A 25,257-nucleotide genomic window follows, 5' to 3' on the forward strand; every position below is an offset into this window, starting at 1 on the left:
CTCTCACGGAATGTCAGGCCAACTGCTTTCAGAGACCAGGTTCAGGGGAAACTGGGAGCTTACAATAAAATGACATATCACATGTCCTTAGGGAACAAATGCTGGTTCGTGACCACCCCAGACAAAGGGGCCACCTTCCTCCAACAAGTCTGGAGCTGTCGCACCCCAGCATGTGCCTCGGGGGCGTACCAGTGGACAGATACACGGGGCTGCAACAACAGGGTTTTTGTGTGTGTTTCAAGGTTGTGCCAGGCCTTCTCATTTGCTACCCAGATAAATCCTTCACCCTATTCTGAATTTTTTTTTTCTCTTTTTCATAAAAAAAAAAAAAACAAAAAAAAACTCATTTTTTGAGTGTGAGGGCGCATGTGCCCAAGTGCGGACGGTGGTGGGGAGCAGGAGAGGGAGAAAATCTTTAAGCAGACTCCCCACAGAGCACGGAGCCTGATGAGGGGCTCTATCTCATGACTCATGAGATCATGACCTGAGTTGAAACCAAGAGTCGGATGTTTAACCGACCGAGCCACCCAGGCGCCCCATATTCTGGAATTTCAAGTCATGAAAATTATCTTTTTCTGTTCCTCCCACTCTGTCTTTCAGTCCTGCTCCCTCTTAGAAAATGTAAGCAGATGTTAATTATGAGAAACTGACCAAAGAACACCAGAATATTCTGCACATATCACTATAGTAGCAAATGTCACAATTACTTAGGTTGAATTGTAGATTTATATTTAAAAATTAACTTGTAGTGAGAAAGTTGGCAAAGTCGTTTCCCCCCCCCTTGTTTAACCTCTGACCAGAAGCCAAGGGAATTTCTGAGCATGACAAGCCATCAACACCTCCAATCTCAGGGGACATTTTTGGATATTTGTGCCAAGTAGTTTATAAAACAAGCATGGGCACAGAAAAGTGCCAAAGATAGCACAGAAAATGGTTCATCCATGATGATTTAACTATTTTAAAACTGGAAAAGTGCACAAGGATGAACAATCTGATTTCTGATATGAGGGCGAGTCTTGTCACTGCCTTTGTGGCTAAGTGAGGCTGGAGAAGCCGTGCGGAGCGGGGAGGCTCTGACAGGCCTGGGAGGGCGGCCGGGGGCAGGAGCCGTTCCTCCACGGGGTGGAAGGTGCAGCGGCACCACAGACTCCCACCGGCTACCACTTATTCACAAGTTGGGGATATTTTTAAATGATATTTTAAAGGTTTTAGAATAGTTTTAAATCAACGAAGGTTTTCAAATCGTAACTGTATGCCTCATGATCAACATACCAACTGAAATTTTAAAACAAAAGGGATATAAACAAAAATATACTTGTTTTCTCGCATGCTAAGTACACATGGATCTACATGCAATGGATTTTCACAGACGCTGACGAACTGCTTCACTGACCAGAACCTCAACTGAAGAAATACGGTAGCGCGCACGGAGGCGTTTCTAACTTTCCATGCTACCGGAGATCATTATGTACAGGCACTCTATCAACAGGTTACTCTCTCTGTGCAACTGTGAATAGGAATCAGTGCGATGACAGCTTTTCGTTTTCTGGGCACTGGTTGTTACTGCAGCAGAAATCATACCTCTCATCGAGCAGTTCGATGTCACGGAGTAAAAGGATGAATACACACCCCACCCCACTGATGCCCGCCGTGGTCCCCGCTCCGGCACGGAGGGGCGCATCTATGTTACAGGTAAGGAAACCAGTGCTCAGCAAGGCCCCCAAGTCTCATTCCTTAGCTGGGGGCACAGCCAAGATGGGACAACTCTGGGAGTCCAGCAGGCAGGCCCCCACCGGGTTCGTGGCTCTGGGCCAGCCCCTGCCCGCGCCACCCAGCGGCCGCCAGCGGTCCCTGGAGCAAGCGCATGCCGGCTGCACACCCCGGACCAGCCCCCTGGAGCCTACCGCACAGTGGATGGCCGGTGGAAGTCTCTCTTCCCCTGCTTCTAATCTAAGTGCTTATTTACAAAGCATTATTCAGAAAAAGACATTGTAGCGAATGCACATTTCCTTCATAGAAACAATGCTTGTAAGCAAATCTTTGAATTAGCTACACTTCAGCAAGGGACCAGAGAATAAATACTTCTTGCTTCATTCCCAGGGAAGTTTTATGGTATTGGTAAATTTAAAGTGCCCTTCCTTATCCAGAGTGACTAAATTTCCATAATGCTCACTTTGTCCCCTGGAGGGAGTTAAAAAAAAAAAAAAATCAAACATATCTCTTAAGGACTGGGGAGTAAAGACTCTTGACCTCTGGAAAGTGAATCAAGACCACCTACTCGCTGAACACAGCTAATAACAAAGTGTCATGTGGAAACAATTACTCATCATAATCAGTCTGCGCTGGCTTCATGTCTAGAGGCAAGATGCTTTTCGATTATCAATTCTACAAGTCAAATGGGTCCAATTATTAATAAAGAATCCTATAAAATACATGTTTTCTGTTTTCTTCATCACTACAGCCAAAAAAAACAATCCAACAACCATGAGACAAACTGGAAAAGAATTATTTTCTAATAAAGTTGACATCCTAAAACTACCTATTTACTGGTGGCTACACATCGAAATTAGCAGTTCATGGTTTCTGGCAAATCTCCATTTCAATTTATTTCAACTATAATTCTAACTTACCTTTATTTGCAACTGCAAAATGCACTTCTCTCTTTGATTGCTAAAACTAGCACTTACCTAACTTTTTAAAGCACCTGAGTTCTTTTTACAACCTCACTGGAAACTGCACACGACTTAGTGATGAGTAACACAGTATTGCATATTGTCATTTTGCTCTTGGTTCAATGTCTAGAAAATGCCCAGATGCTTCAATCTCCACATTTTATCCCCCAGACCCTGTTTAGCCGTTGGTAAGGCTGCTGAGCAGCCTCGCTCTCCCGACAGCAGTTAATCGGCGGCGCTGTCAAACGCGTCACACAAACTGTGAATCATTGCCTTCTACAAAAATCACTGAAACCCCCAAAGCAGGGCTCCAGGCAGACAGCTGCACAGCAAGCCCCGCACCCACGGCAGGTCTCTGCCCACAGAGGGCTTTACAAATCATCTTTAAGATAATCCAAGCGCCTGAGTGAAGGCTTTAATAAAGATAAAAAGAAAAAGAAAAATTTGTCAAAAACAAATTGGTTGTCTTTCAAACAGACACCTTTTAAGCATTCGCGGCTTTTCCCCCATAAGACACACTCTCGTCTCAAACAACTAGTGGAACTCTCTTCATCTAAACAATCTGGAATTTCTAAAGAATGTTGTTTTTGCATAGTTAATATTTTCACATTTTTCTCCCCCCTTTGGTCTTTCCCAGTATAATATAATCCTTTGCACCTGCAAAAGCTCCACAGACCGCTGACTGCCAACAATCCACCACATGATCCTGCCTCCAGGACCACAGGGCCTGCGTTTAAGGAGAAAGAAAAATACAAGTTATTAAATATTTGAATTTATCGGAACCTCCTGTGGGGTTAGCTCTGGGGATGGGAACTTAAGTGAGAAGCTATTTTGGTGACATTCCTCACTGATGACATAAGTGATTTTCCCAAGGACTTGACTGCATTCTAAAATAAGTCAAAGAAACAAGAGTTGACAGCTATATTCAAGGGCTCGAAGGAAACAATTTTCAGGAAATACGTAGGATATACACACACTTGTGCCTACGTGTACAAATTAAGGTGCAACTCTAAGACAATGTAACATTTTAAATATTTCCCATATATTTCTGAACATATAAGTAACCCAATTCACAAGTTAGTCCAAAGCAGTGTCGGCCACATTCCTCAGTCCTTTTTTTCTTCTTTTTTAATATTTACCCATATTATACATATTTGAAAGATGCAGATTCTATTACATAAGTCTGGGTTTAAAATTTGTCAAAACACTTTTTTGCCCTGTTTACAACATAAGTTGAGGATTATACAAATAGATACCCATCAAGTTGCAAGCTGAGCAAAAAGATGGCAGAGACATGATGCCTTGCTCACCAAGAGCAAATGAACCAGCAGAAGACAAGACGCAGTGACACCAGATGGTGAACCGAGCTCCGAGTCAGGCAGTGGTCTAGTCTCTAAACACGTGTTATAATACCCAATCCTCACAACAACCCTAAAAGTTGGGCCCCGTTATTACCCACCATTTACCCAGGCTTTCTGACAGCAGAGCTCACCCTCCAGTTTTTTTGGTTTTATTTTATTGAGGTATAAGTATGTGTCCAACTGTGTCCAATGAGCTGTACATATTTAAAGTAGGCAGCTTGTTAAGTCTGGACACATACGGCCATGATTAACACAGTGAACCCATCCGTCAGCCCAAGCATCCTTCTCTGTCCTTCCTCTTTCCTGCCCTTCCTCATTGCACCCTAACTCACCTGATCTGTCGCTCGAGTTTGATTTTTCCAGAATTATATGTAAAGGCAAGTGGACATTATATTTTTAAACCTGGGTTCTTTCCTTCAGAATTCTCCTAAGATCCCCTGTCGCCATCTACACTGATACTTCATCCCCGTTTAACAGCCGAGCAGTACTCCATTGTACAGAGAGATCATCATGTGTTTAGGTCTCTGCCTATTGAAACGCATTTGGGAATTTCTCCAGTTGCTGGCTATGACCAAAAAAGCTATTACGACCATCTACATATATGTCTTTATAGGGACACACGCCTTCATTTCTCTGGGGGAAATCCCTAGGAGTGAAACAGCTGGATCTCATGGTAAGAACATGTTTAACTTGTTAAGAAACTACAAAAGCATTTTCCAAATTGGTTCTACCATTTCACATTCTGACCAGTTCCAGTTTCTCCACATCCTTCCCAATAGTATTATTGGGATTTTAAAATTTTAACCATTCTAACAGATGTGTAGTAATATGCCACTGCGGTTTTTTTTTTTTTAAGATTTTATTTATTTGATAAACAGAGATCACAAGTAGGCAGAGAGGCAGGCAGAGAGTGGGGTAAGCAGGCTCCCTGCTGAGCAGAAAGCCCGATGTGGGGCTCAATCCCAGGACCCCAGAATCATGGCCTGAGCTGAAGGCAGAGGCTTCAACCCACTGAGCCACCCAGGCGCCCTGATGTCACTGAGGTTTTAATTCATGTTTTCTTAAAGACTGATGTTGACCTTCTTTTAATGTACATTTATGCCATCCCTGTATCTTCTTTTTTTTTTTAAATTAGGGTCACACCCAGAGTGGAGCCCAATGTGGGCCTTGACCCTGAGGGTCAAGACCTGAGCTCAGATCAAGAGTCAGATGCTTAACCAACCAGGTGCTGCTCCCTAGATGGCCTTTGGTCAAGTGTCCGTTCAAATGTTTTGAACAATTTTTTAATTTTTTTCAGTTACTGAGTTTGAGAGTTCTTTATATATTCTGGATACAAGTCATTCGCAAATATTTTCTCCTAAACCATGCCTTCTCATTCTCTTAACTATGTCTATAAACGGACAGAAATATTTTATTTTGATGAAGTTCAAATTATCCTTTTATGGATCTCACTTTGGTGACTCATCTAAGAAATCTTTGTCTAACTCAGGCCTTAATGCACCTGTGTTTCCTTCTAGAAATGTTTGGTTTTTAGGTTTTACATTTAGATCTACCACTCATTATGAGACTGGCCTTTCCGCATTTTATAACTTGGCTCTTTTATCATGAATTAATGAACTGTATAACTTCTAAACTCTCCTTTCTGTTCCACTGATCTATGTGTCTGTTTTAATGCCAATACCCTCTTGTTTTAACTACTACAGCTTTGTAATTTAGTCTGAAATCAGAGAACAACTTTTTTTTAAGTCCGACACCTAACTAAGCAAATCAGACATATCACAATGCGTGTTCTCTAAGGTCTCCCAATACCTCCTTCCACCTAACTGATGAGAATGATTACTCAAAAAGTATATTTATTAAATTCACTAGACTAAGAGTGCTGTTGCCAAATAGATTTTTGTGAGCATCTCAGGAATGGAGAGATGCTAAAAAAAAAAAATTACACATAGCCTTCTGAAGACAGTCTTCTTCTTCTTCTTTTTTTTTTTTAATATTTTATTTATTTATTTCTCAGAGAGAGAGAGAGTGAGCGAGCACATGCAGACAGAGTGGCTGGAAGAGACAGAGAGAGAAGCAGGCTCCCTGCTGAGCAAGGAGCCCAATGTGGGACTCGATCCCAGGACGCTGGGATCAAGACCTGAGCTGAAAGCAGCCGCTTAACCAACTGAGCCAGCCAGGCGTCCCAAGACAGTCTTACCATGAGTGTCATACTACTGGTATCCTTTCAGTGAACGCTTAAATGTTTGCAAACATCTCTGTGCTTTTGCAGAAAGCATCACTGTCTGCGTAACTTATACAAGCACTGGTGACAGCATAAGAAACCAAACAGGAGACCATCATCTTTTTACTTTTGAGATGGAAAAATGTATATTCTATCAGGCTATACAGCCAGTTCTATAACACCATTACTCACTTCAGTGACTTTTTAGAAAAGGAATGTGAAGCCTCAACTGGACTTTCAGTAATCACTGAAGGCCATCTTCCGTTAATCTATGGATATCTTTGAGCGCTCCGAAGAGCGGAGGTTTACTTGAAACAAACTTAAATACTAATGACTATGCTCAGTTTATAAGCAATAATAGAGAACAACTAACATGTCAATTACACATCATACAGGAGGGAGGAAAATCAAAGATGTTAGGCAATTCATCAATTCAACATTTACTGAGTACCTACTGGGTATCAGGCACTTTTCTCTTTTCTTTTTCTTTTTCTTTTTTTATTTTTTTTTAAGGTTTAAGTAGACTTTATTGTTACTGGAGGGCCCTACTGAGCAGGGCCTCATAAACCAATATACGTGGTCCCAGAATGTCACCATCGAGAAATGGAAAGGTCAGGATTGAGGAAGAGGTCACTGTAATTGAAGGACATGATCCGGCCAAGAATAAAGCGGACATGATCAGGAGAGGCCACGGGTGGTCAGGTCACAGGGTGAAGGACAGGACTGCTCCCTTCACTCCCGCTTCTTGTAGTTCTCCAGATGCGACAGGACCCAACCCAACGGCAGGAGGCAACACAGGAAGCAGACGGTGAGCCCAACAGTGACATCCATGGTCCCGAGCTTCTCCCGTGGTGGCTTGGAATGCATCTGGGCATGCTGCACTGGGAGCCTCCGGGTAAGACCCATCAGGCCCCTCAGCAGCTGCACCACGGGCAAAGACAGAGCTGCATGGAATGACCTCAGGCACTTTTTTCAAGGGGAAAAAGAACAGCTGTCCCTAGGTCTAGTATTTGACAGGGGTACAGAGTGGGCAGAAAAGGGTGTAACAGAGGGAGGGGAGGTGATGGAGAAGGTTTCACGTAAGTGCCTGCTCTAATCTAGGAGGGAAAAAAATTGGTTGGGGGGGCACCTAATCAAAATGCTCAGATGGCTGAAGACACAGTTTAAAAACAGAATCTCCATAGACAAGCGTAACTTTCCACTATCAACCTGGCCAGAATAATTTCATCTAAAAATATATAAAGAGATCATTTCATATTTGAAAAGAAATCTCTAGGGACGCCTGGGTGGCTCAGTTGGTTAAGCGACTGCCTTCGGCTCAGGTCATGATCCCAGCCTCCTGGGATCCAGTCCCACATCGGGCTCCTTGCTCAGCAGGGAGCCTGCTTCTCCCTCTGCCTCTGCCTGCCATTCTGTCTGCCTGTGCTCGCTCTCTCTCTGACAAATAAATAAAATCTTAAAAAAAAAAAAAGAAAAGAAATCTCTAGAGCCAAAAGGTTTGGAATCAAGTGAGAAACTTCAGGAGCAAACACAGCATCAGAGAACGTAACAGCAAGCACAATAAACACTTCTCTATAACCTATGTGGATTCTAGGCACTAAACACTGCACACACATTAACTCACGCAACCCCACCTACAATCTTCTGAGTACGTGCCGTTTTACCTTCATTTTATAGTCGGGAAGTTAAGGCTCAGAGAAGTTAAGCAACTTGCCGAGTTGTAACGGGCAGGTAGCAAGCAGAACTGAAACGTGTCTGAGGCAACCTGGTACGAAGTATACAAACACAAGGACTTGGATCTACAGGTTACAGTTGTGGCACAGCAAAGAGAGCGGCGTTTGTAAGACACCTTACTTCCACATACACACCAGAATTTCTTCTGGAATGATAGTAAGATATCCAAGTGAACGAACAAACTGGGTCACTGCCCCAAAACCACCTGCTTTAAATAACAGGAGTGTAATTTTTTTTTTTTTTAACAAGGAATTATCTAAATAGAAAAACTGGAAAGTTAAGAAGCCAAGCTTAAAAAAAAAAAAGATTATTTACAAATTATTTCACTTGGGAGCTACTTTAAAATTCCTTAAACACCACCATGGATAACAGTAAGAACTTAATTGGTAAAAAGTACTGTATGTGAATTATGAAAGTACTGTGAAATGACGATTTTCTTATATGTGTGTAGGGACCAGAGGATTGAGATCAACTGAAAAAAAAAAATGGTTGGAAAGCCAGGAAAGGTTACTCAAGAAAGAGTAAATGTTATTGTTTGTGACTTTTCAATAATCTAAGAGTAGTATTTTTTTTAAGATAAATTCAGCAAAATGGAAAAAAAATATAGTGCAGGCAACAGTATGAGTGATTACTAGTATTAATTATCACTTGCTGAGTACCTAGCATGTTCCAGGCAGTATGTTAAAGATTTTACATTTCCCATTTAATTTCAGAAAATGTGTATTATCCACAAAGAAAGGAGTGGGGGCAGTGCTAAACAATGTTAAGTGACTTGTCTAAGCTCACAGAGACAGTAAGTGGGCAAGCTGAAGCTGGTTGGTGCCCCCCCACAAAGCCACGGGTCTTGTAGACAGAATAATATATGAGCAACGTTGTAAGAATTCCTCATTACTGTACACAGCTTGACTTCAGTAAGCTACATTACAATATATAAGTGATTAAAGAAAACATTTGGATGTCCGTAAAAGTTGTTTAAATCATGTGCGTTTGTAATGAACAATATTTTTAAGGACCTACCTGAACACCAAAACATCTTAAATTGCTATAATTTCTCAATCTAAGTATTTCCGCTTCTGCTCGAACTATGGTTTCTGTGCAGGCAGAGGCAGAGGACTAGGGAGTGTGGGGACAAGGGACAGAAAACGCGAACGTGAAGAACCACAGTGCTGGGAGCCTGAACTCTGCTGACGGAGATTGTGCACCAAAGTAAGTAAGAATAAAAAAAGGCGGATCTCTATACCTCACCTAGTATTGATTTATTTGCCCCAGTTCAGGGTCCTAATTCCTTTCTTTTTCAGATAAAAAATGAAAATTTCAGATGAATCCCTACATACTTGCTAATATCTCAGGTCAATGAGAAATTTCAAGTAGAATAATCAGACAGGCAGATATGTTCCTAATTCTGCTTCTGCATCTTCTTGTCTTTTGATTAGGAATGTCAGTAATCGACAACATTCACAGTAAAGCTGAAAGATTCTAGATGTGAACAAAAGCGAACCATCTACTATGCTCACCATCTTATCCTCACAGCTGCCTGGGGTCTGGTGCACAGCTTACTTTCTACAACTTTTCTTAAGTTACCATACCATAGCTTGATTAGAAAATATTTCTAAGAGCCTCACAGAAAAGTCACAGAAATAATAGAGCTTCCATATACCCTTCATCCAGCTTCCCCTAATGTTGACATCTTATGTGACCATAGTACCAAGATCAGTAGAGCAGACTAAAATAGAAAATATTACTAAAATAAGCCCGATAGGATTTCATCATTTATACTGTCTAAAGGTACCCAATTTTTAACAACGGCTTTTTTAAAATTAACATTATTTCTATCATTCAGTAGGATATTATAGGGAATCCAGAATACCTAGTGGTATCACTACAAAACAGAATCTTCATTTCCCATCAGTCCTCACTCAGTGCTCAAGGCCGACTGAAGAAGAACAGCATGATGTAATCTGGTTCCCACCCCCGCCACCCCATACTTAACCCCCAGGATAATAGCCAATAGGCCTGAGGATCCATTCAAAGGATAGAAAGCAAACACTAGGCCCAATACTATGAAATGGCTGCAAGTCCATGCTTGGGTCAGGTGTTTTCTATTAAAGTATAGCATGAAGACAAGGCTTTGTTTTTCACTTCAAAAGATCCACCCAAATGTACAGTATTGTCCTCTGAATGAGTAACAAATTGAAAATAAGTGTTTTGGCTTTAGTGTAGGAAAACTCAGTTTGGGACTTCAGCTGTTGTATTCAAAAGTAGTTATGCTGCTTCCAATTTTGCAAGATTATGAAACTTTACCAAATGCTTTCTGTGGTACAAGGACAGGAATGTGAACAGAATCATCTGCTCGATTCCAAATTGATAATAGGAGACGGTAATTTACTTAACACATGAGAAGAGATAATCCTCCGTGTAGGCCTTAGTGCTGTCAATCCACCACCGGAACTTTCTAACTCAGGAGAGACACTCAACTGCTCTCCAGACAGTAGTTGACAGAGCTGCTGTGTAGTTTTTGCACATGCACTTGAAAAAACGAAGCGCCGGCTGCTTAAAGTGTTGTTTTTCAATTAAATGAATTATCTCTCTGTGCAGTACTCATATACTAAAATGTCTTAAAGAGAGATTTCCAAAGCGAAGTTTTGACCCAAAAAAATGGACAGAACGAAGACCTCAGTTAAGCTTTCCCTTTTGCCAGACCGTGGCTCTAGTGATATCAGCAAATGGCTAAGAGGCTAGAATGGGTTTCTCCTACAGAACTAGTTTTCATAACGGCAGGTGGCTTTCCCTACCTGACAATCAGCGATCATTTACATACACAGGCTAATGGTAGTTATAACGGCAGCTGGATTGAAAGCATTCTGAGATGTGTCAAAAGCACCAACTTTGTGTGGGTTGATATGTTGTGTGCCTAAGCTGTGGCTGGTTGAGATATTAAGGTACTTGCCTTCTTGATGAGTCAGGTGGTGAAGATATTAAGGATTTATAAGAAAGGGGCGCCAGGGTGGCTCAGTCGGTCACACATCTTCCTGCAGCTCAGGTCATGATCTCAGGACCCTGGGACTGAACCCCACGTCGGGCTCTGTGCTCAGCAGGAGTCTTCTTCTCCCTTTTCCTCTGCCCCTCCCCCAGCCTGTGCACACTCTCTCTAGCTTTCTCGCTCTCAAATATATAAACTCTTTAAGAATTTGTTAAAAAAAGGGGGGGGGGCATCTAGGTGGCCTGGTTGTTAAGCATCTGCCTTGGGCTCAGGTCATGATCCCAGGGTCCTGGGATCGAGCTCCACATCAGGCTCCCTGCTCAGTGGGGAGCCTGCATCTCCCTCTCCAGCTCCCCCTGCTTATCTTCCCTCTCTCTGTCAGCATTCTTAACAATCCTCTAGAGTGCACTGCACGCTTCTGTTCAATATTCAGATGATACAAAAACTGTACTACTCTTACAGGGAATTTTATCGTTTCCTTCCAAAATATGCCTATTGCCTCCCTAAAGTTCAGTAAGAGTAAACCCGCATGTTATAGCTGTGAACATCCTTCTAAAAGAAACTAATTATATGACAGAGATCACAAATAGGCAGAGAGGCAGGCAGAGAGAGGAGGAAGCAGGCTCCCCACTGAGCAGAGAGCCCGACTCGGGGCTTGATCCCAGGACCCCGGGATCATGAACTGACCCGAAGGCAGAGGCTTTAACCCACTGAGCCACCCAGGCGCCCCTTAAAAGAAACTAATTATAAATCACCCAGTTAACGTATACGGTTATCCAAATTTGCACTGAACTTGAAAAAGAAGGCATGCTAGCCTTCAAACAATTAGTGAATTGTTATAAACACCTGCTGAGTAAAAGACAGACCAGTAAAACATAGAAACGTAAATATGAATGACCAGAAGACAAAGTGCCTCCCCCAGTGAGCAAGGAGCCGCAAGAAATGAAACACAGACACGTGGGACAACGTGGTCTGGCCGCACGCACCACGGGTTCCCCGTGCTCACCGAGCTGACTCCCGGAGCGAATGCTATGCAATCCCTGCCCAAGGACAGAGCCACAGACGCTGGGAGAGTCAGTCTTAAAAATACGGCAGCCAGTGTTTTTAAGCTTTACGCTATCAAGTTAATGAATCAACACAACTTGCAGAAATGCCTAAATAAGCAGATCCGATGTAACAGGACCTCAACTTTTTACCAGCCATTGAGCTCACGAAACAGCAAACACGTTACTGAGGACATCATGTGTTATGTGCACGGCTACATGTAAAATGGCTCAGAGCATCAACTCAGCATTCAGACTGCCTGGATTCAAAACCCTGGCTGTCCCCTCTAGTACTGAAAACACCTGTGGCCTTGGGCAAGATGCTCCAACTCTTCCTCAGTTTCCACACCTACAAAATGTAGACAGTAACAGCACCTGTCTCAGAACCATCATGAAGATGAAGAGGAAATAATCCGTGGGAAGTGGTCAGCATGGCACCCGGCATCCTGTAACTCTTAGCAATTCAGTCCTATGGTTGCTTTTATTACTAGAGTTACAATCACTAACAATGTTACATGGTGAAAGAGTGCTGGACAGGAAGCCAAGACTCGGACGGCCAGATGAAAGACAACCTCTCCAAACCCCCTCTTTGTTCAGTGGGGGTGACCCCAGGGCCTCCCACTCTGGGTTGTGCATGATGTGGGTGAGACGGCTGGCGGACGGGATCCGCTCAGCACCAACGGGGGGTCTTTTCTAAGGCTTCAGGTGATACAAGGGCACAACTAAAGACACTGTTAAAATGCCAGGGAGGGAATAAACAGGTGTTATAATTACTCAGGAGGGACGGGAGAGAAGAGACCTTCGAAGAGGGTTGGAAAGGGCATGTTCCTCTGCAGTGACACGTGGTCTAAGGCCTCGGGAAGGAGGAGCTGGCCATGAGCTAGAATGAAAGTTAACAAGAAAAGGCATTTTCATCACTCCTCTTCACCTCTCTATTCCCAGACCCTAGAAAATGCCCGGCACGCAGCAGGCACATGACTGAGTAGTGCTCAGTATGACAGTGTTAGAGGGAATGAATCCCGAGTATTCCTGGCAGAGGGCACAACTGACGTGAGGGTCCTGGTTAGGCAAGCACCACCCTCGCGTGTCCGCAGAGAACCAAAGGGAGGCAGCAGGGCTGTGCGAGGAGGCAGTATGGGCTGGAGCGCACTGGGTGCGCGGTAGGGGATAAGATGGGAGAGAGAGAGGGGGGACCAGGGGACAGAGGACTGTATCAGCCACAGTTTAAATGCTAGGTCTTTTTCTTTTTTCAAACAGATGCCACCAAAGGGTTTTGCAGGCAGTGGTACTATCTGATTTATTTCATTAAAAGAGTACTCTGGCTGCTGTCAAGAGAGGATATTTTAGGGAAGAAAGAATGGAAGCAGGGAGACCTTGTGAGCAGCCAAAGTCAATGTGCCAACTGACACAGGAGGTGCGTCAGAGGCTTCTATGGCAGCAGCGGACTTGCATACAGGCTGGGTCATGCTGAGGGGCCAAGGAGAACCGTGGAGTAACCGTAGCTTTCTACTTTAGCAAGCAACAGATACCTGCGCTAGTTACGGAGACAGCGACCACAAGGAAGGAACAGGCTGGGGAGAAGGAGAATAAAAGCCAAGAGTTCTGTCCGAACTGGATGGCCTGAGACACCTTGAGCAAGAATGTCAACTAGGAAGCTGGTCGCACGAGGCTGTGACTTGGAGGAGGTGGTCTGTGACAGAGCCATAAATGTGCAAGTCACCTGCAGGAAGACAGTATCCAAAGCCAAGGGGACAAGATGAAATAATAAGTGATGGGTCTTTGTCGGGTAAAAACAATATAATTGATCATGCTTCTCTTCTGGTTGGGCTGCCAGAAAGTTCAAACACAACATAATTTTCAGAGGGAAATTATTGTCTTATTAGAGATTCTGGATATGATAATCTACCTCTTTTACTTTTCTTTTTCTTTATGGTGTCTAGTCTTCTTTTGTGCAAACTCTCAGTCTACGTACTGTGAGAAAGGAGAACCAGAAGAAATGAGGCAGTACAGTGACGTGACTGGGGGAGTCAGGGAGACTGGCTCCCATATTATCTTGAGAAGTCTCCAATTACAGACCCAAGACCTTAACGTTATCTGGCACTCTGTGCCTCTCTCAAAGACTCCAAGCTCCTCAAAAGCATGAACCCTCTTACTCATCCTTGCATTGCTGTGAAGGGACCAACGTCCAGCTCAGGAGTATGCAGGCACTTCATGGGGTGTTCCCAACGTCTGTCACAGATCTGTAAATGCAGGGGCTGAGGCCTTGTTCCAGTCCTCAAAAGCTGAGGTCTAAATTGTTTTAAAGATAGCACAGTGTGCAATTAAACACCAATAAGCAATGCACACAAACGTGAGGTAAGATAGGGTAAAGCTTCAGGGCCTGGATTGGAAGACTTCAAGGAAGGAAAAAAAAACCAAACCCAAAACTGCACTGGCTTTGGAAGACGCACAGTGTTTGCCCATGTGGAAGCACACCTCAGAAAGCAGCCAAGGAACAGAGGCAGTGAGAAACCCATTCTGGCTGGAGGAAAAGAATTTTGAAAAAGTATGGAGAGGGGGAAGGGAGCTGGAAAAAACAGTGAAGGATGCAGTGTGGACATGCCCCTTCAGGAAGTTATACATTTCCGAGATCTTCAAAGAGATGTTTACGGAAGAGCACACAAATTCAATGTGTAGAATGGATAGGAAAGTAGAGAAACTGTCAGGACTTAGTCTAGGCTCAAGTTAATAAGAATCTGATAAAAAGGAGGCCACAGGTTCCAAAAAGTCAGAGTCCACCAAAACTTGGTGAGTGGTGTGATATGTACAGAGAGAAAGAGATCATGAGATGATTATTCAGGACTTGAGACCCACTGGGTCAGATTAGTAGTGTAATTAACAGAAACAGTGGCAGCAGGAAGAAGCAATTTCAGAAAAAGATAATACCTTTAATGGTAGGCAGAGTAAGTTTCAGAGGACAGTGGCCATTCTCTGTATCCAGGTTCCCCCTTCCCCTTGTAGCATAATGTGTACGCAACCTGCTCAAGCTTTTTTGGAGAAAAATCGTCCGAAGTAGCATTCTCACATAAACATAACAGAGAAGTTCTTCCACATGCTACAATCTATGGCTGCAAAAGCCAACTTGAATGGATAAAATCATAAACAAAAATAAAAGAGGTGGTCACAATGGTCTACTTCTACAAAGCATCTTGAGTTCACATTTAGATGTTTAAACAAAAAACCACTATGTGAAAAGATGCTCAGCCTTGCTGAGCTGTAAGATAACTGCAAATTAAGACCACAGTGAGATACCAGAACACAATTATTAGAATGGCTAACAACGTTTCTTTAATCTAATGACCTAACAAACGATGACACGGCAGCAGAGCGCCTGGAACACACTGCTGCAGAAGTGGACAACCACTTCGGAAAACAGCCTGACAACTAAATTTACTAACTTGCTAATTAAACTTATACTTTCCCTATGACCTCACTCCCAGGTACCTACCCAAGAGAAACAAACACACGTCCCCATACAAATACGTATATACAAATATATAGCAGCTTTATTCATAATCATCAAAAACTGGAAACTCAAACGTGTATCAAGTAGTGAAGGGATAAATTAACTGTAGTACTTCCATATAATGGGATACTACTCGGTGACAAAAAGGAACAAACTACTGGTGCAGGCAAAAGTATGAATGAATCTCATAAGCATATTAAGTGAAATAAGCCAGGCACAAAATGCTATATGGCATACAATTCTATTTACATGATATTCTGGAAAAGAGAAAACTGTAAATAGTCTGTATTTTGGTAATGGTGGTGGTCAAAACTCATAAAAATGTACAATCACAAAGGGTGAACGTTCCTGTATCAACATTACTCAATATACCTGACTTAAAAACAAAAAACAAAAAACTACAGCATGCTGCTGCCACTGTTTCTGTTAATCACACTATACTAATCTGACCCGGTGGGTTTCAAGTCTTGAATGATCAAAAAACAAAAAAATGACAGCATTTTAGCATGCTCAAAGCCGACTGTTAAAATGTAATATTATCTATGATTGCTCTGAAAAGTTCTAGATATTTCTTAACTAGCTAGAATGCTTCAAATGTCCTTAATGATGAAAAGAAGCAAACCTCATGCTTTTCCCTCTTCGGGCCTCAAAACATTCCTGTGCAAAGATAGAGCGTAAAGATGTTAGCGAGTGTGCAGAAGCTGCGTGAATGCTGGTTATTGAGACGCTAATAAAGCAAGTCTTGTTTGCTGGACAGCTGTTGGCTCCATTGTTCTTTGGTCACACACAGAAAAGGAAAGCTGTTATGCTCATGGAATGTGACCTTCTCATTGGAGAGCTGTTACATCATGCTCAGAAACACTGCCCAAGACATCCATCTTCACCATGCACCACCAAGAAAATGGTGAAAACAAAAACAATGAAAGACCCAAGAAACTATATGTAAAGTCTATTGATAAAATAAGCTGTGTTACTTAATATTTAAAGTCAGATCACTTGTGAGAAATATTTATTGATATAGAATATTCCAGAGTTTCTTTTTTATGAATAATGTTTTGTCTCATCTTATTATCCTTAGCATATAAACTCCTAGTGCAAATATTTTTTTTAACTTTTCAAAAGACATTTTGTATGACCAGGATTTGATTACTAATTCCATACAATTATGAAAGTAATTACCTTTTGTATTATCAAATGCCTACCTAGGCACTTTGCCATTTTGCAGTTTGGTCATTTATAAACCATTTCCACTCGGACAGGGTTTTCAGCTCTTTTGACCAGTATGCACAGCGACCCACACATGTTACATCACAACCCTGTACAGAGATGCATGTGCACATGTGCGAGCAATGCTGAGGTTTTACAAAATAAGACTTATCCTGACCACGTAAGATGTTCTCTCTTATTTTCATTCATATTGGTCTTTAAAATGCTGCCAAATAACCACACAATCCATATCATGACCCACCATTTTCAAAACCATTGCCGCAGAGGATTTAAAAAAAGAAAAACATTTCATCATGTTTTAAACACAGGCTTTTAAAAATTAATTTAATCATCTGTTTTTAAACAAATGAGTGACCTTCCCTGAGGCTGACTCACAGTCATCACACTCTGTTCCCCCTGGGGAATCCCACGCTTGGCTGGCGTGAGCAGCAGACATGGAAGGGGCGCCGCAGCAGCCAGCCACTACAGGTGGGTGGGGGAGCCCTGGGCAAGTACAGGCTTACAAACACTGGGGGGCCTTGCTTTCTTTCCGTTCGCACACGTTGCTATTCCTTAACCTCTATACCCCCGTGCACACACACACACAGAATGAAATACAATTCAACCAGGAAGAAAAAGAGTTGCAGGAGAGAAGAAAGTAGGTTTTTCCTTAACATCCGTGGACTTCAGTCATGCCTGCTGTGCTTCGTTTCCAGTACCCTCGGTATCAGAACAAGTTTAAAAGACTGAATTGGCATGTAAATCACAAGCAGAAAGTATTTTTAACTATCAACAATTTTGAGTTTTTAAACTGTTAGTCAATATTATATTCTGCTAATCCACATTGAAAATGGTGGGCATTTATAATAATCAGAGAGAAATTTTACATGAAGACTGAAACTTACTTTTAAGGATTCCCACAAGGGAAACTGGACCAATGAGAAAGGAATCTGAAAAGAAAAGAAAAAAAAATCAAATAAATTAGGTAGGAAAGACCAGAGTGTGCCTACGACTACTATCATGAACCTATAATTACTATTTAGAAACCTTAGTTCATTGTGACTTTATGTATGTAATAAAGCTAACATTAAATTTATAGGTACAGTAGACATAGTTTTCAAAAAGAAAAAAAGCGGCAACTGCCTGTAGACTTCTATGAACTCTCTGAGCCCAAGAGACATAAAATGATGGCGTAAATCCCTTTTGAAACAAAAAGAGAAGCACGATACAGAGATCTGGCTATCAAAATGACAAAATAAATATTTCCTATCACAAGCCATAAAGACTAAAGACTTGACATTTTTCTGCTGATGAGCTAGAGCTGTCTGCTCCTTAGGAGGCCAAGTGTTAAGAGTTTGAAACAGAAACAGGGAGACAGAGGGAGATGGAGGGGGAGAGGGAAGCAGAAGGATCAGGGTGAGGGAGGAGGAGCCAGTGGAGGAACGGAAGGGGGAGGAAGGAGCGGAAGGGAAGGAGAGCGGAGAAGGGAGAGCAGGGGAGCCACAAGGGAGAAAGAAGGGGGAGAGAGGGGAGAAGGACGGAGAGGAGAGGGAAAGGGAAGGAGTGGGGGAGGGGAGCAGTAGAAGAGTAAGGAAGACTTAGAAAGGGAGGCACGGGGAGGGAGGGAGCAGGCAGGAAAGAGAACAGAGGAGACACCTAGAAGAGGCTGAGAAACGGGGACAGAGGTACAGAAGAGCCGGTGCAGCAGCGTGTGTGAGGAGTGCAAGAGCGCAAGCGGGCCAGTCCGGTCCCCAGGGTAAGCTGGGAGAGGAGTCCTCTGTAGTGGCAAAGGGGATGCTAAGGACCCTGAGCACACTGGGGCAGAGTATCTGCAGGCAGCTGGTTAACAGAAGAGCGAGAACTACCAAACCGTTCTCATGCATCGGGCCCTGTGCTAATGAGCACTTCCGGAGCTTTATTCCATGCCTCTCCAGCGCCCTGTAGGACAGTAAGGTATGATCACTATCCCCACGTTACAGATGAAGCCAAGGTGCGGGGACAGGGTGTAAAAGACACTCGATGAAGCCCGGACAACCGGACTCCAGGGCCTGTCTACTACTCTACCGAGAAGACACCTAAGTGCATTTATCTGTACATAAATTCACCCCCAGTAGACTCTATTGGCTTTCTGGGACATCTTCTAAAATTTGAATACAGAACCGCAACCGCACCTCCCTATTTCCCAAGACAAAATACCCAAACTCTAGTCAATGTCACCCACTCGCCTCTGTGACAGCCAGTCCTTGGCCAAAAGGGCCGTGCGGGTCATGCTGCTCTGGGCAGGGAAAAAAGTATTTTTAACTTTTTAACTGGCCCTGTTCTCTGTGTTCAGCTCAGCTGCAGGGGAGAGTAAAACCCAGACTCTGAATGGTATCGACGTGCACAAGTGTGTAAGTGCTTGAAGTGTGTGTGCGCTAGAGACCACAATTTGGAAGGCATTAATGGACAGTCACACGAACCAAGGGCATTAAATTACTTCCGAAGCATCTATACTGAATCACAAATTAGAAGTCTAGCACCATCTGTCTTAGTCTGCTGGAGCGAATGATGGTCCTGAGCTTGAGAGGGGACACAGAAAAAAAAAATCTGTCTTCCCTTCAGGCAGGAAATGGCAGGAAGAGAAAAAAAATCAATGGCAATAGTCTAGTCTAGGCTGACAAAGGAGAGTCTCAGAGAAGTCTATGGTTTGCTGTCTTCACAGTAGGCAGCGCCCTACCCTATATGTAAAATTCCACAAGAAGAGTGAAATTTAGTGTTTTTGTCACCAAAATGTGAAAGCTTCTGACAGAGTCCATTCTGAAACTAAAGTTCAATTAAATTAACTATCTATACCCCCCAAACTGACAGTATAATAGTTTTCTAAACTTCAAAAAAAAATACACATATATATGTATGTGTGTATGTGTGTGTGTGTATATATATATATATATATGGTATATAATAACACATCCAAGAGGACTAACAGGTACTAGGATTATAGATGACTTTGATTTTCTTTGTACTCTCCCCTCCTAGATGTAAATTCATCACATTTTAACAAGAACATAAATATTTCATATTTATAAGATGAAAAAAGGCCTTATACCTTATTGTAATGGTCTGTGGTAGCTTTCCTTACTTCGTGATTAAAATAACCAGAGGTGCCTGAGTGGCTCAGTCGGTTAAGCATCCGACTCTTGGTTTCAGCTCTGGTCACGATTTCAGGGTCCTAGGATCCAGCCCCACATCAGGGTCCTCACTCAGCAGGGAGTCTACTTGAGATTTTTCTCTCTCTCTCTCCCTCTGCCCCACCGCACCCACCCCTGGTGGCATGCACTCTCTCTGTCTCAAATAAATAAATCTTTAAATATAAATAAATATAATAAATATAAATATAAATAACCTGTAAAATGTTATCTGCACTTTTTTTAGTACTTAATGATATTGGATTTTGAAACCCATAGATGAACATTTTGCCCATTTTCCTCTATTAAAAGCTATTCATTAAACTGTTCCTTCAAATTTAAAGAAGTGATTTAAAAATCACACAGTTGGAATGGCCAAACTATTCTATAGGGTATTTATCTTAAAAAGTGAGCCGACAATAAATCCCAGCTTTACTCTCTAAAACAAGATTAACTGACAGTCTAAGGTAATTAAATGCACTGTAAATGCTCGAAATAATTAAATTTATTTCTGGTTTCTGGTAGTGAAATATCCCTCATAAGATAAACTCCTGATGTGTAAAATTTTTCAAATATTCCTCAAGTCAAAATCCTATTGAATGCTTTCTGTCATTTACAAGACGAAGAAACAATAATGAAAATGTGTTCCACACATGTGGAAGGAGCACTGCCAGCAAGTATGGCTCCACAGCTTAAACAAACACTTCTCCCAACTTCCACAGAACATGGGCCTGTCAAAGAGCTAGCTCCCGCCCCGTGTCTGGTTTGGAGTTACATAACAGTGATGTTTCTTCAAAACGCGGAATTTTAAACCCCAAACAGATGTAAGCTGTTATTCTAAAATGTTTTATAGATGAAGAAAATGAATAGCAGTACTCAGAGGTCTTATATTCCAAAACACAACACACTCCTTTTATTGCACCCAAAGTTACAAAATGGCTCACTGTTGTGACCTTTTTAATGCCTCCATTTAAGATGTTTTGTTTGAATAAGGTTGTTACGACCCAGGGCACTAATAAGTGAGCAGCAGTAAACCCAGCTACCATCAAAGAGGCAGATGCAGAAGGGGAAAAACCTGCTAAAATTCAACATGGATTCCACTTAGTAATAAACACAGCAATAATGCTGTACAAGGGTGCATGTGAGGATTCCATGCATACTAGATAAAATTAATATAGGTGTGGCGAAAAAGGGAATGACGTGCTGGGCATTACTAATGAAATAAAGAATTTACAAAATTACATTATGAACATGCTTTATCTCTCTAACTACTGGACCCGACTCATCACTGAAGCCAATCAATGCTTTTAACCCAGTGATCTTAAAACAAGTGCCCGTAACCTTAACGGTTCTTAAAAAATAATGAAGTGATTTATAACAAACAAAGGGGATATAAAGATATGATTTCTAAGGCATCACTTATCTGTAAAATTCTATTTTTCAATGGAAAAATCACATTAGAATACCAAGACTTTAAAAATAAGACTTGATTAGAAGCCGCAATGAATACACTACCATGAATGCTCTAGAAAGCATAAGAACAAGAAAATGTATTTTAAAAGCTGTGAAATCTATTGTACCTTGGCAGAAATAACCCCAAATTCCCTAGCAATAAGACCAAAACACAAACAAAACAGAAACTTTTTGCTAAGACCTCAAATAAGAAAGGGTTTAAAGTACAGCATGGGATTGGTAGGCCTGCCATGGCCCAAGAACTGGCCTGTTCCAATTTTCAAGGGATCCTACAAGTGACCCATGGAGAGGTCCCCTTTTTGTTGCATTACACAGTGTCAAAACTCCTGTGATTCATTTAGGGTTTTCCACTTCAGTGCTGCATTGGTAACAAAGCCGTTCTCCTCTTAAACACGCTGTGCCTTTTCCCATTCAATCCCAGGGTTAACAAAGGACAAATCAAGTTGAAGACCTAAAAACCTGGTGCTCCTAAGTGACTATTGTTCCAAAATTCAAAATTTAACAAAACAAGTGAGAGCCATTCAAATCTGGTCTGCTAGCATTTGAAAGAACAGAAAAGAATTCCAACAGTCAATATATACTGATTTTTCAATCGAACAAATGATGCATTTATACACACTGTATTTGGAGAACAGAACGTCTATCTAATAAAGGAAATTAACATAAAAGTAGGGAAAATGTACAGTGAATTATTCCTTATGTTTATAAGAGATATTAAAAAATCCTAAAATATCTTTTTTTTTTTAAAAAAGCACAAAATAGACAAAAGAGTATCAAAATCTAATACAGAAAAGGAGATGTGTGTAAGTGTTTTGACTCTTAAGCAAATCTTTTAGAACCCAGCCAGGAGCTCTAAGGATATCACCAATCACTAATTCGATGTGCTAGGCACAGCAAGTCCTCAATAAATGTTAGCACTGAAGGTAATGATTTGATTTTCTCTCTCTGCATTCTATAGAATCATCAGAGGAATTGTGTCTGGGTGGAAGGCACTCCCAGGACATCAATGTACATATGAGTAAGCCAGTCACACAGCACCATGATACAGTGAAGATAAGAGCAATGTCAAAGTAATCCATGGTCCACTATACATCTAAAGTCCTAAAAACAAGTTTCACTGTTTTTACAAAGTGAAAAGCATATATATTTGATGCTACTCCTGAAAAAAAAATCTCATGAAGATAAGAACACAAGGGAACTTCCTTGATCTGGGATAAAGGACTCCTGAAAAATCCATAGCTAATACTATTCTTCAGGGTGAAAGACTGAATGTTTTCCTCTTAAGATCATTAACAAAGCAAAGATGCTCACTTCCATTCAACACTATACTGGAGTGCAATCAGTGCAATCAGGCACAAAAACAAACAAACAAAAAGGACAAAAAGCATAAAAACTGGAAAGAAGTTGTCCTTATTCACAAATGACAATTATTAGCCATGCTGAAAATTCTAAAGAAACTTAAGGAATCAATATATGAAAAATATCAATAAAATTCCTAATTACTAGCAGCAAATTAGTGAAAAACAAATGCTTTAAAAAAAATCTGCTTAAAGGTGAATTAAAATTCAATTTAGGAAAAAATTTAACCAAAGATTTATAGGAATAATGTACTAAAAGTGACCAAACAGAGGCACCTGGGTGGCTCAGTGGGTTAAGCACCTGACTCTTGATTCTGGCTCAGGTCATGATCTCAGGGTTATGAGATCGAGTCCCACTTCAGGGTCCACATTCAGCAGGAGTTGGCTTGAGATTCTCTCTCTCCCTCTGCCCCCACCCCCTGCCCATACTGCCCCTCTCTCTAAATAATAAAATCTTTTAAAAAAAAAAAAAGGTTCAGAATATTTTTTTTTAAAACTCCTATAGCTCAACATCAACAAAAACCTATTTTTTTTAATGGGCAAAGGACCTGACTAGACATTTCTGATGAAAAGATATATAAATAGCCCACAACCATAGGAAAAGATGTTCAGTATTACTAATCATTAGAAATGCAAATCAAAACCGCAATGAAGTATCACCTCATATCCAGTAGGAGATTTAAAAAGAAAGAAAGAAAGAAAGAAAGACAGACAGATGTACGGAAAAGGATATGGAGAAAATTGAAATCTTTGCACACTGTTATTGGGAATGTACAATGATGCAGCCATTTGGAAAACAACAGAGAGTTCCTCAAGAATTAAAAAACAGAATTATCGGGGCGCCTGGGTGGCTCAGTGGGTTAAGCCACTGCCTTCCGCTCAGGTCATGATCTCAGGGTCCTGGGATCGAGTCCCGCATCGGGCTCTCTGCTCAGTAGGGAGCCTGCTTCCTCCTCTCTCTCTGCCTGCCTCTCTGCCTACTTGTGATCTCTCTCTGTCAAATAAATAAATAAATAAAATCTTAAAAAAAAAAAAAAAAGATTATTCTTAAAAACAAAAACAGAATTATCATATATGATCCAGCAATTCCACTTCTGGGTATATACCCAAAATGACTGAAAGTGAGGTCTGAGAGAGGGATTTGTACATTCCAGTTCACAGCAGCAATGAAGCAAACTAAGCATCCATCAATGAATAGATAAAGAAAATGTGGTGTGTGTGTGTGCATGTGTATTTTTAAGCCTTAAAAAGAAGGAAATTCTGACAAACGCTACAGAATGGATGAGCCTTGGGGACATTGTGAAATAAGCCAGTCACAAAATGACAAATACTAGCTGATTCCACTTAGGTGAAGAAGCTAGAGTAGTGAAATTCACAGAAACAGAAAGCAGAAAGAGACAGGGAGAATAAGGAGATGGAGAGGTCTTGTTTGAGAAGTACACAGTTTCAGTTCTGCAAGATGAAAAGTTTTGGAGACCAGTGGCAAAACAGTGTGAAAATACTTCACACAACTGAACTATATACCTACAAATGTTTAAGATGATAAATGTTACATGTATTTTACCAAATTAAACTTTTTAAAAACTTTTTAAAGGTACTACTATTAATGAAAGGCAAGCCATGGTGAAAGAAAATATTCACAAAATATATCTGACAAAGGACTTCTATTCACAATATAGAACTTCCAAACCTTATTAACTAAAGAAAGTGGGGGAAAGAATCCAATTTTAAAAATGCACAGAAGACTTGCACAAGCTCTTCACACAGAAATATATACACAAATTTCTAACATAAGCAAATGAAAAGATATTCAACATCATTCGTCATCAGGGGAATGTTAATTAAAACACATTGAGAAAAAAGGCTGATGATTCCCCAAAAAGCTAAACACAGAATTACCATATGACGCAGCATTCCATTCCTAGGTATAGAGAGGCAAAATAACTCAACTCTGGAACTCGAACAGATACCTGCATACCAATCTTCAGATATCTGCATACCAATCTTCACTGCAGCATCATTCACAATAACCAAACAATCCAAGTGTCCATCAAGAAATAAACCGAAAAATAAAATGGGTGTTACCCATACAATGGGGTATTACTGTGCAATAAAAAGGACTAAAGTTCTGACACAGGCTACAACACGGGTGAACCATGAAAAGATCATAGTAAATAAGCCAGACACAAAAGGACAAATAATGTATCATCCCACTTCTATGAAATATCTAAAATCGGCAAATTCATAGAGACAGAAACTAAATTAGGGGTTACCAGGGTCTGGGGGGAGAGGGCAGCAGGGAGTTCTTACTCAGTGAGTACAGAGTTTCTGTCTGGGGTGATGAAAACATCTTGGAACCAGGCAACGGAGAGAGTTGCACTAGCGTGTGAATGATACTGAAGTGCACACGTAATGTGATTAAAGTGACAAGTGTTCTGTTTGGCCTACTTTATTTTTAAGATTTTATTTATTCATTCGACAGAGAGTGAGAGAGAGAACACAAGCAGGGGAAGTGGGAGAGGGGGAAGCAGGCTTCCCTT

The 25,257-nt window shown here is 41.4% G+C and overlaps 1 protein-coding gene across 5 annotated transcripts in view; it reads right to left on the reverse strand.

Annotated features, from left to right (window-relative positions):
* SLC25A26 (solute carrier family 25 member 26) overlaps positions 1–25,257 on the reverse strand; it is a 123,782-nt gene that overhangs the window by 8,446 nt on the left and 90,079 nt on the right. For all 5 annotated transcript variants that reach the window (XM_045077963.1, XM_045077958.1, XM_004738321.3 and 2 more), the window contains 2 exons: positions 17,628–17,672; positions 3,330–3,399 (listed from right to left, as the gene is read on the reverse strand). In XM_045077963.1, coding sequence (XP_044933898.1) covers positions 3,330–3,399; positions 17,628–17,672 — 115 coding nt within the window. The remainder of the gene's footprint in view (positions 1–3,329; positions 3,400–17,627; positions 17,673–25,257) is intronic.

The sequence above is a fragment of the Mustela putorius genome, unplaced genomic scaffold (genome assembly GCF_011764305.1).
Source record: "Mustela putorius furo isolate JIRA1106 unplaced genomic scaffold, ASM1176430v1.1 tig00000095_pilon_pilon_pilon, whole genome shotgun sequence".
In the NCBI taxonomy this organism is placed as follows: domain Eukaryota; kingdom Metazoa; phylum Chordata; class Mammalia; order Carnivora; family Mustelidae; genus Mustela; species Mustela putorius.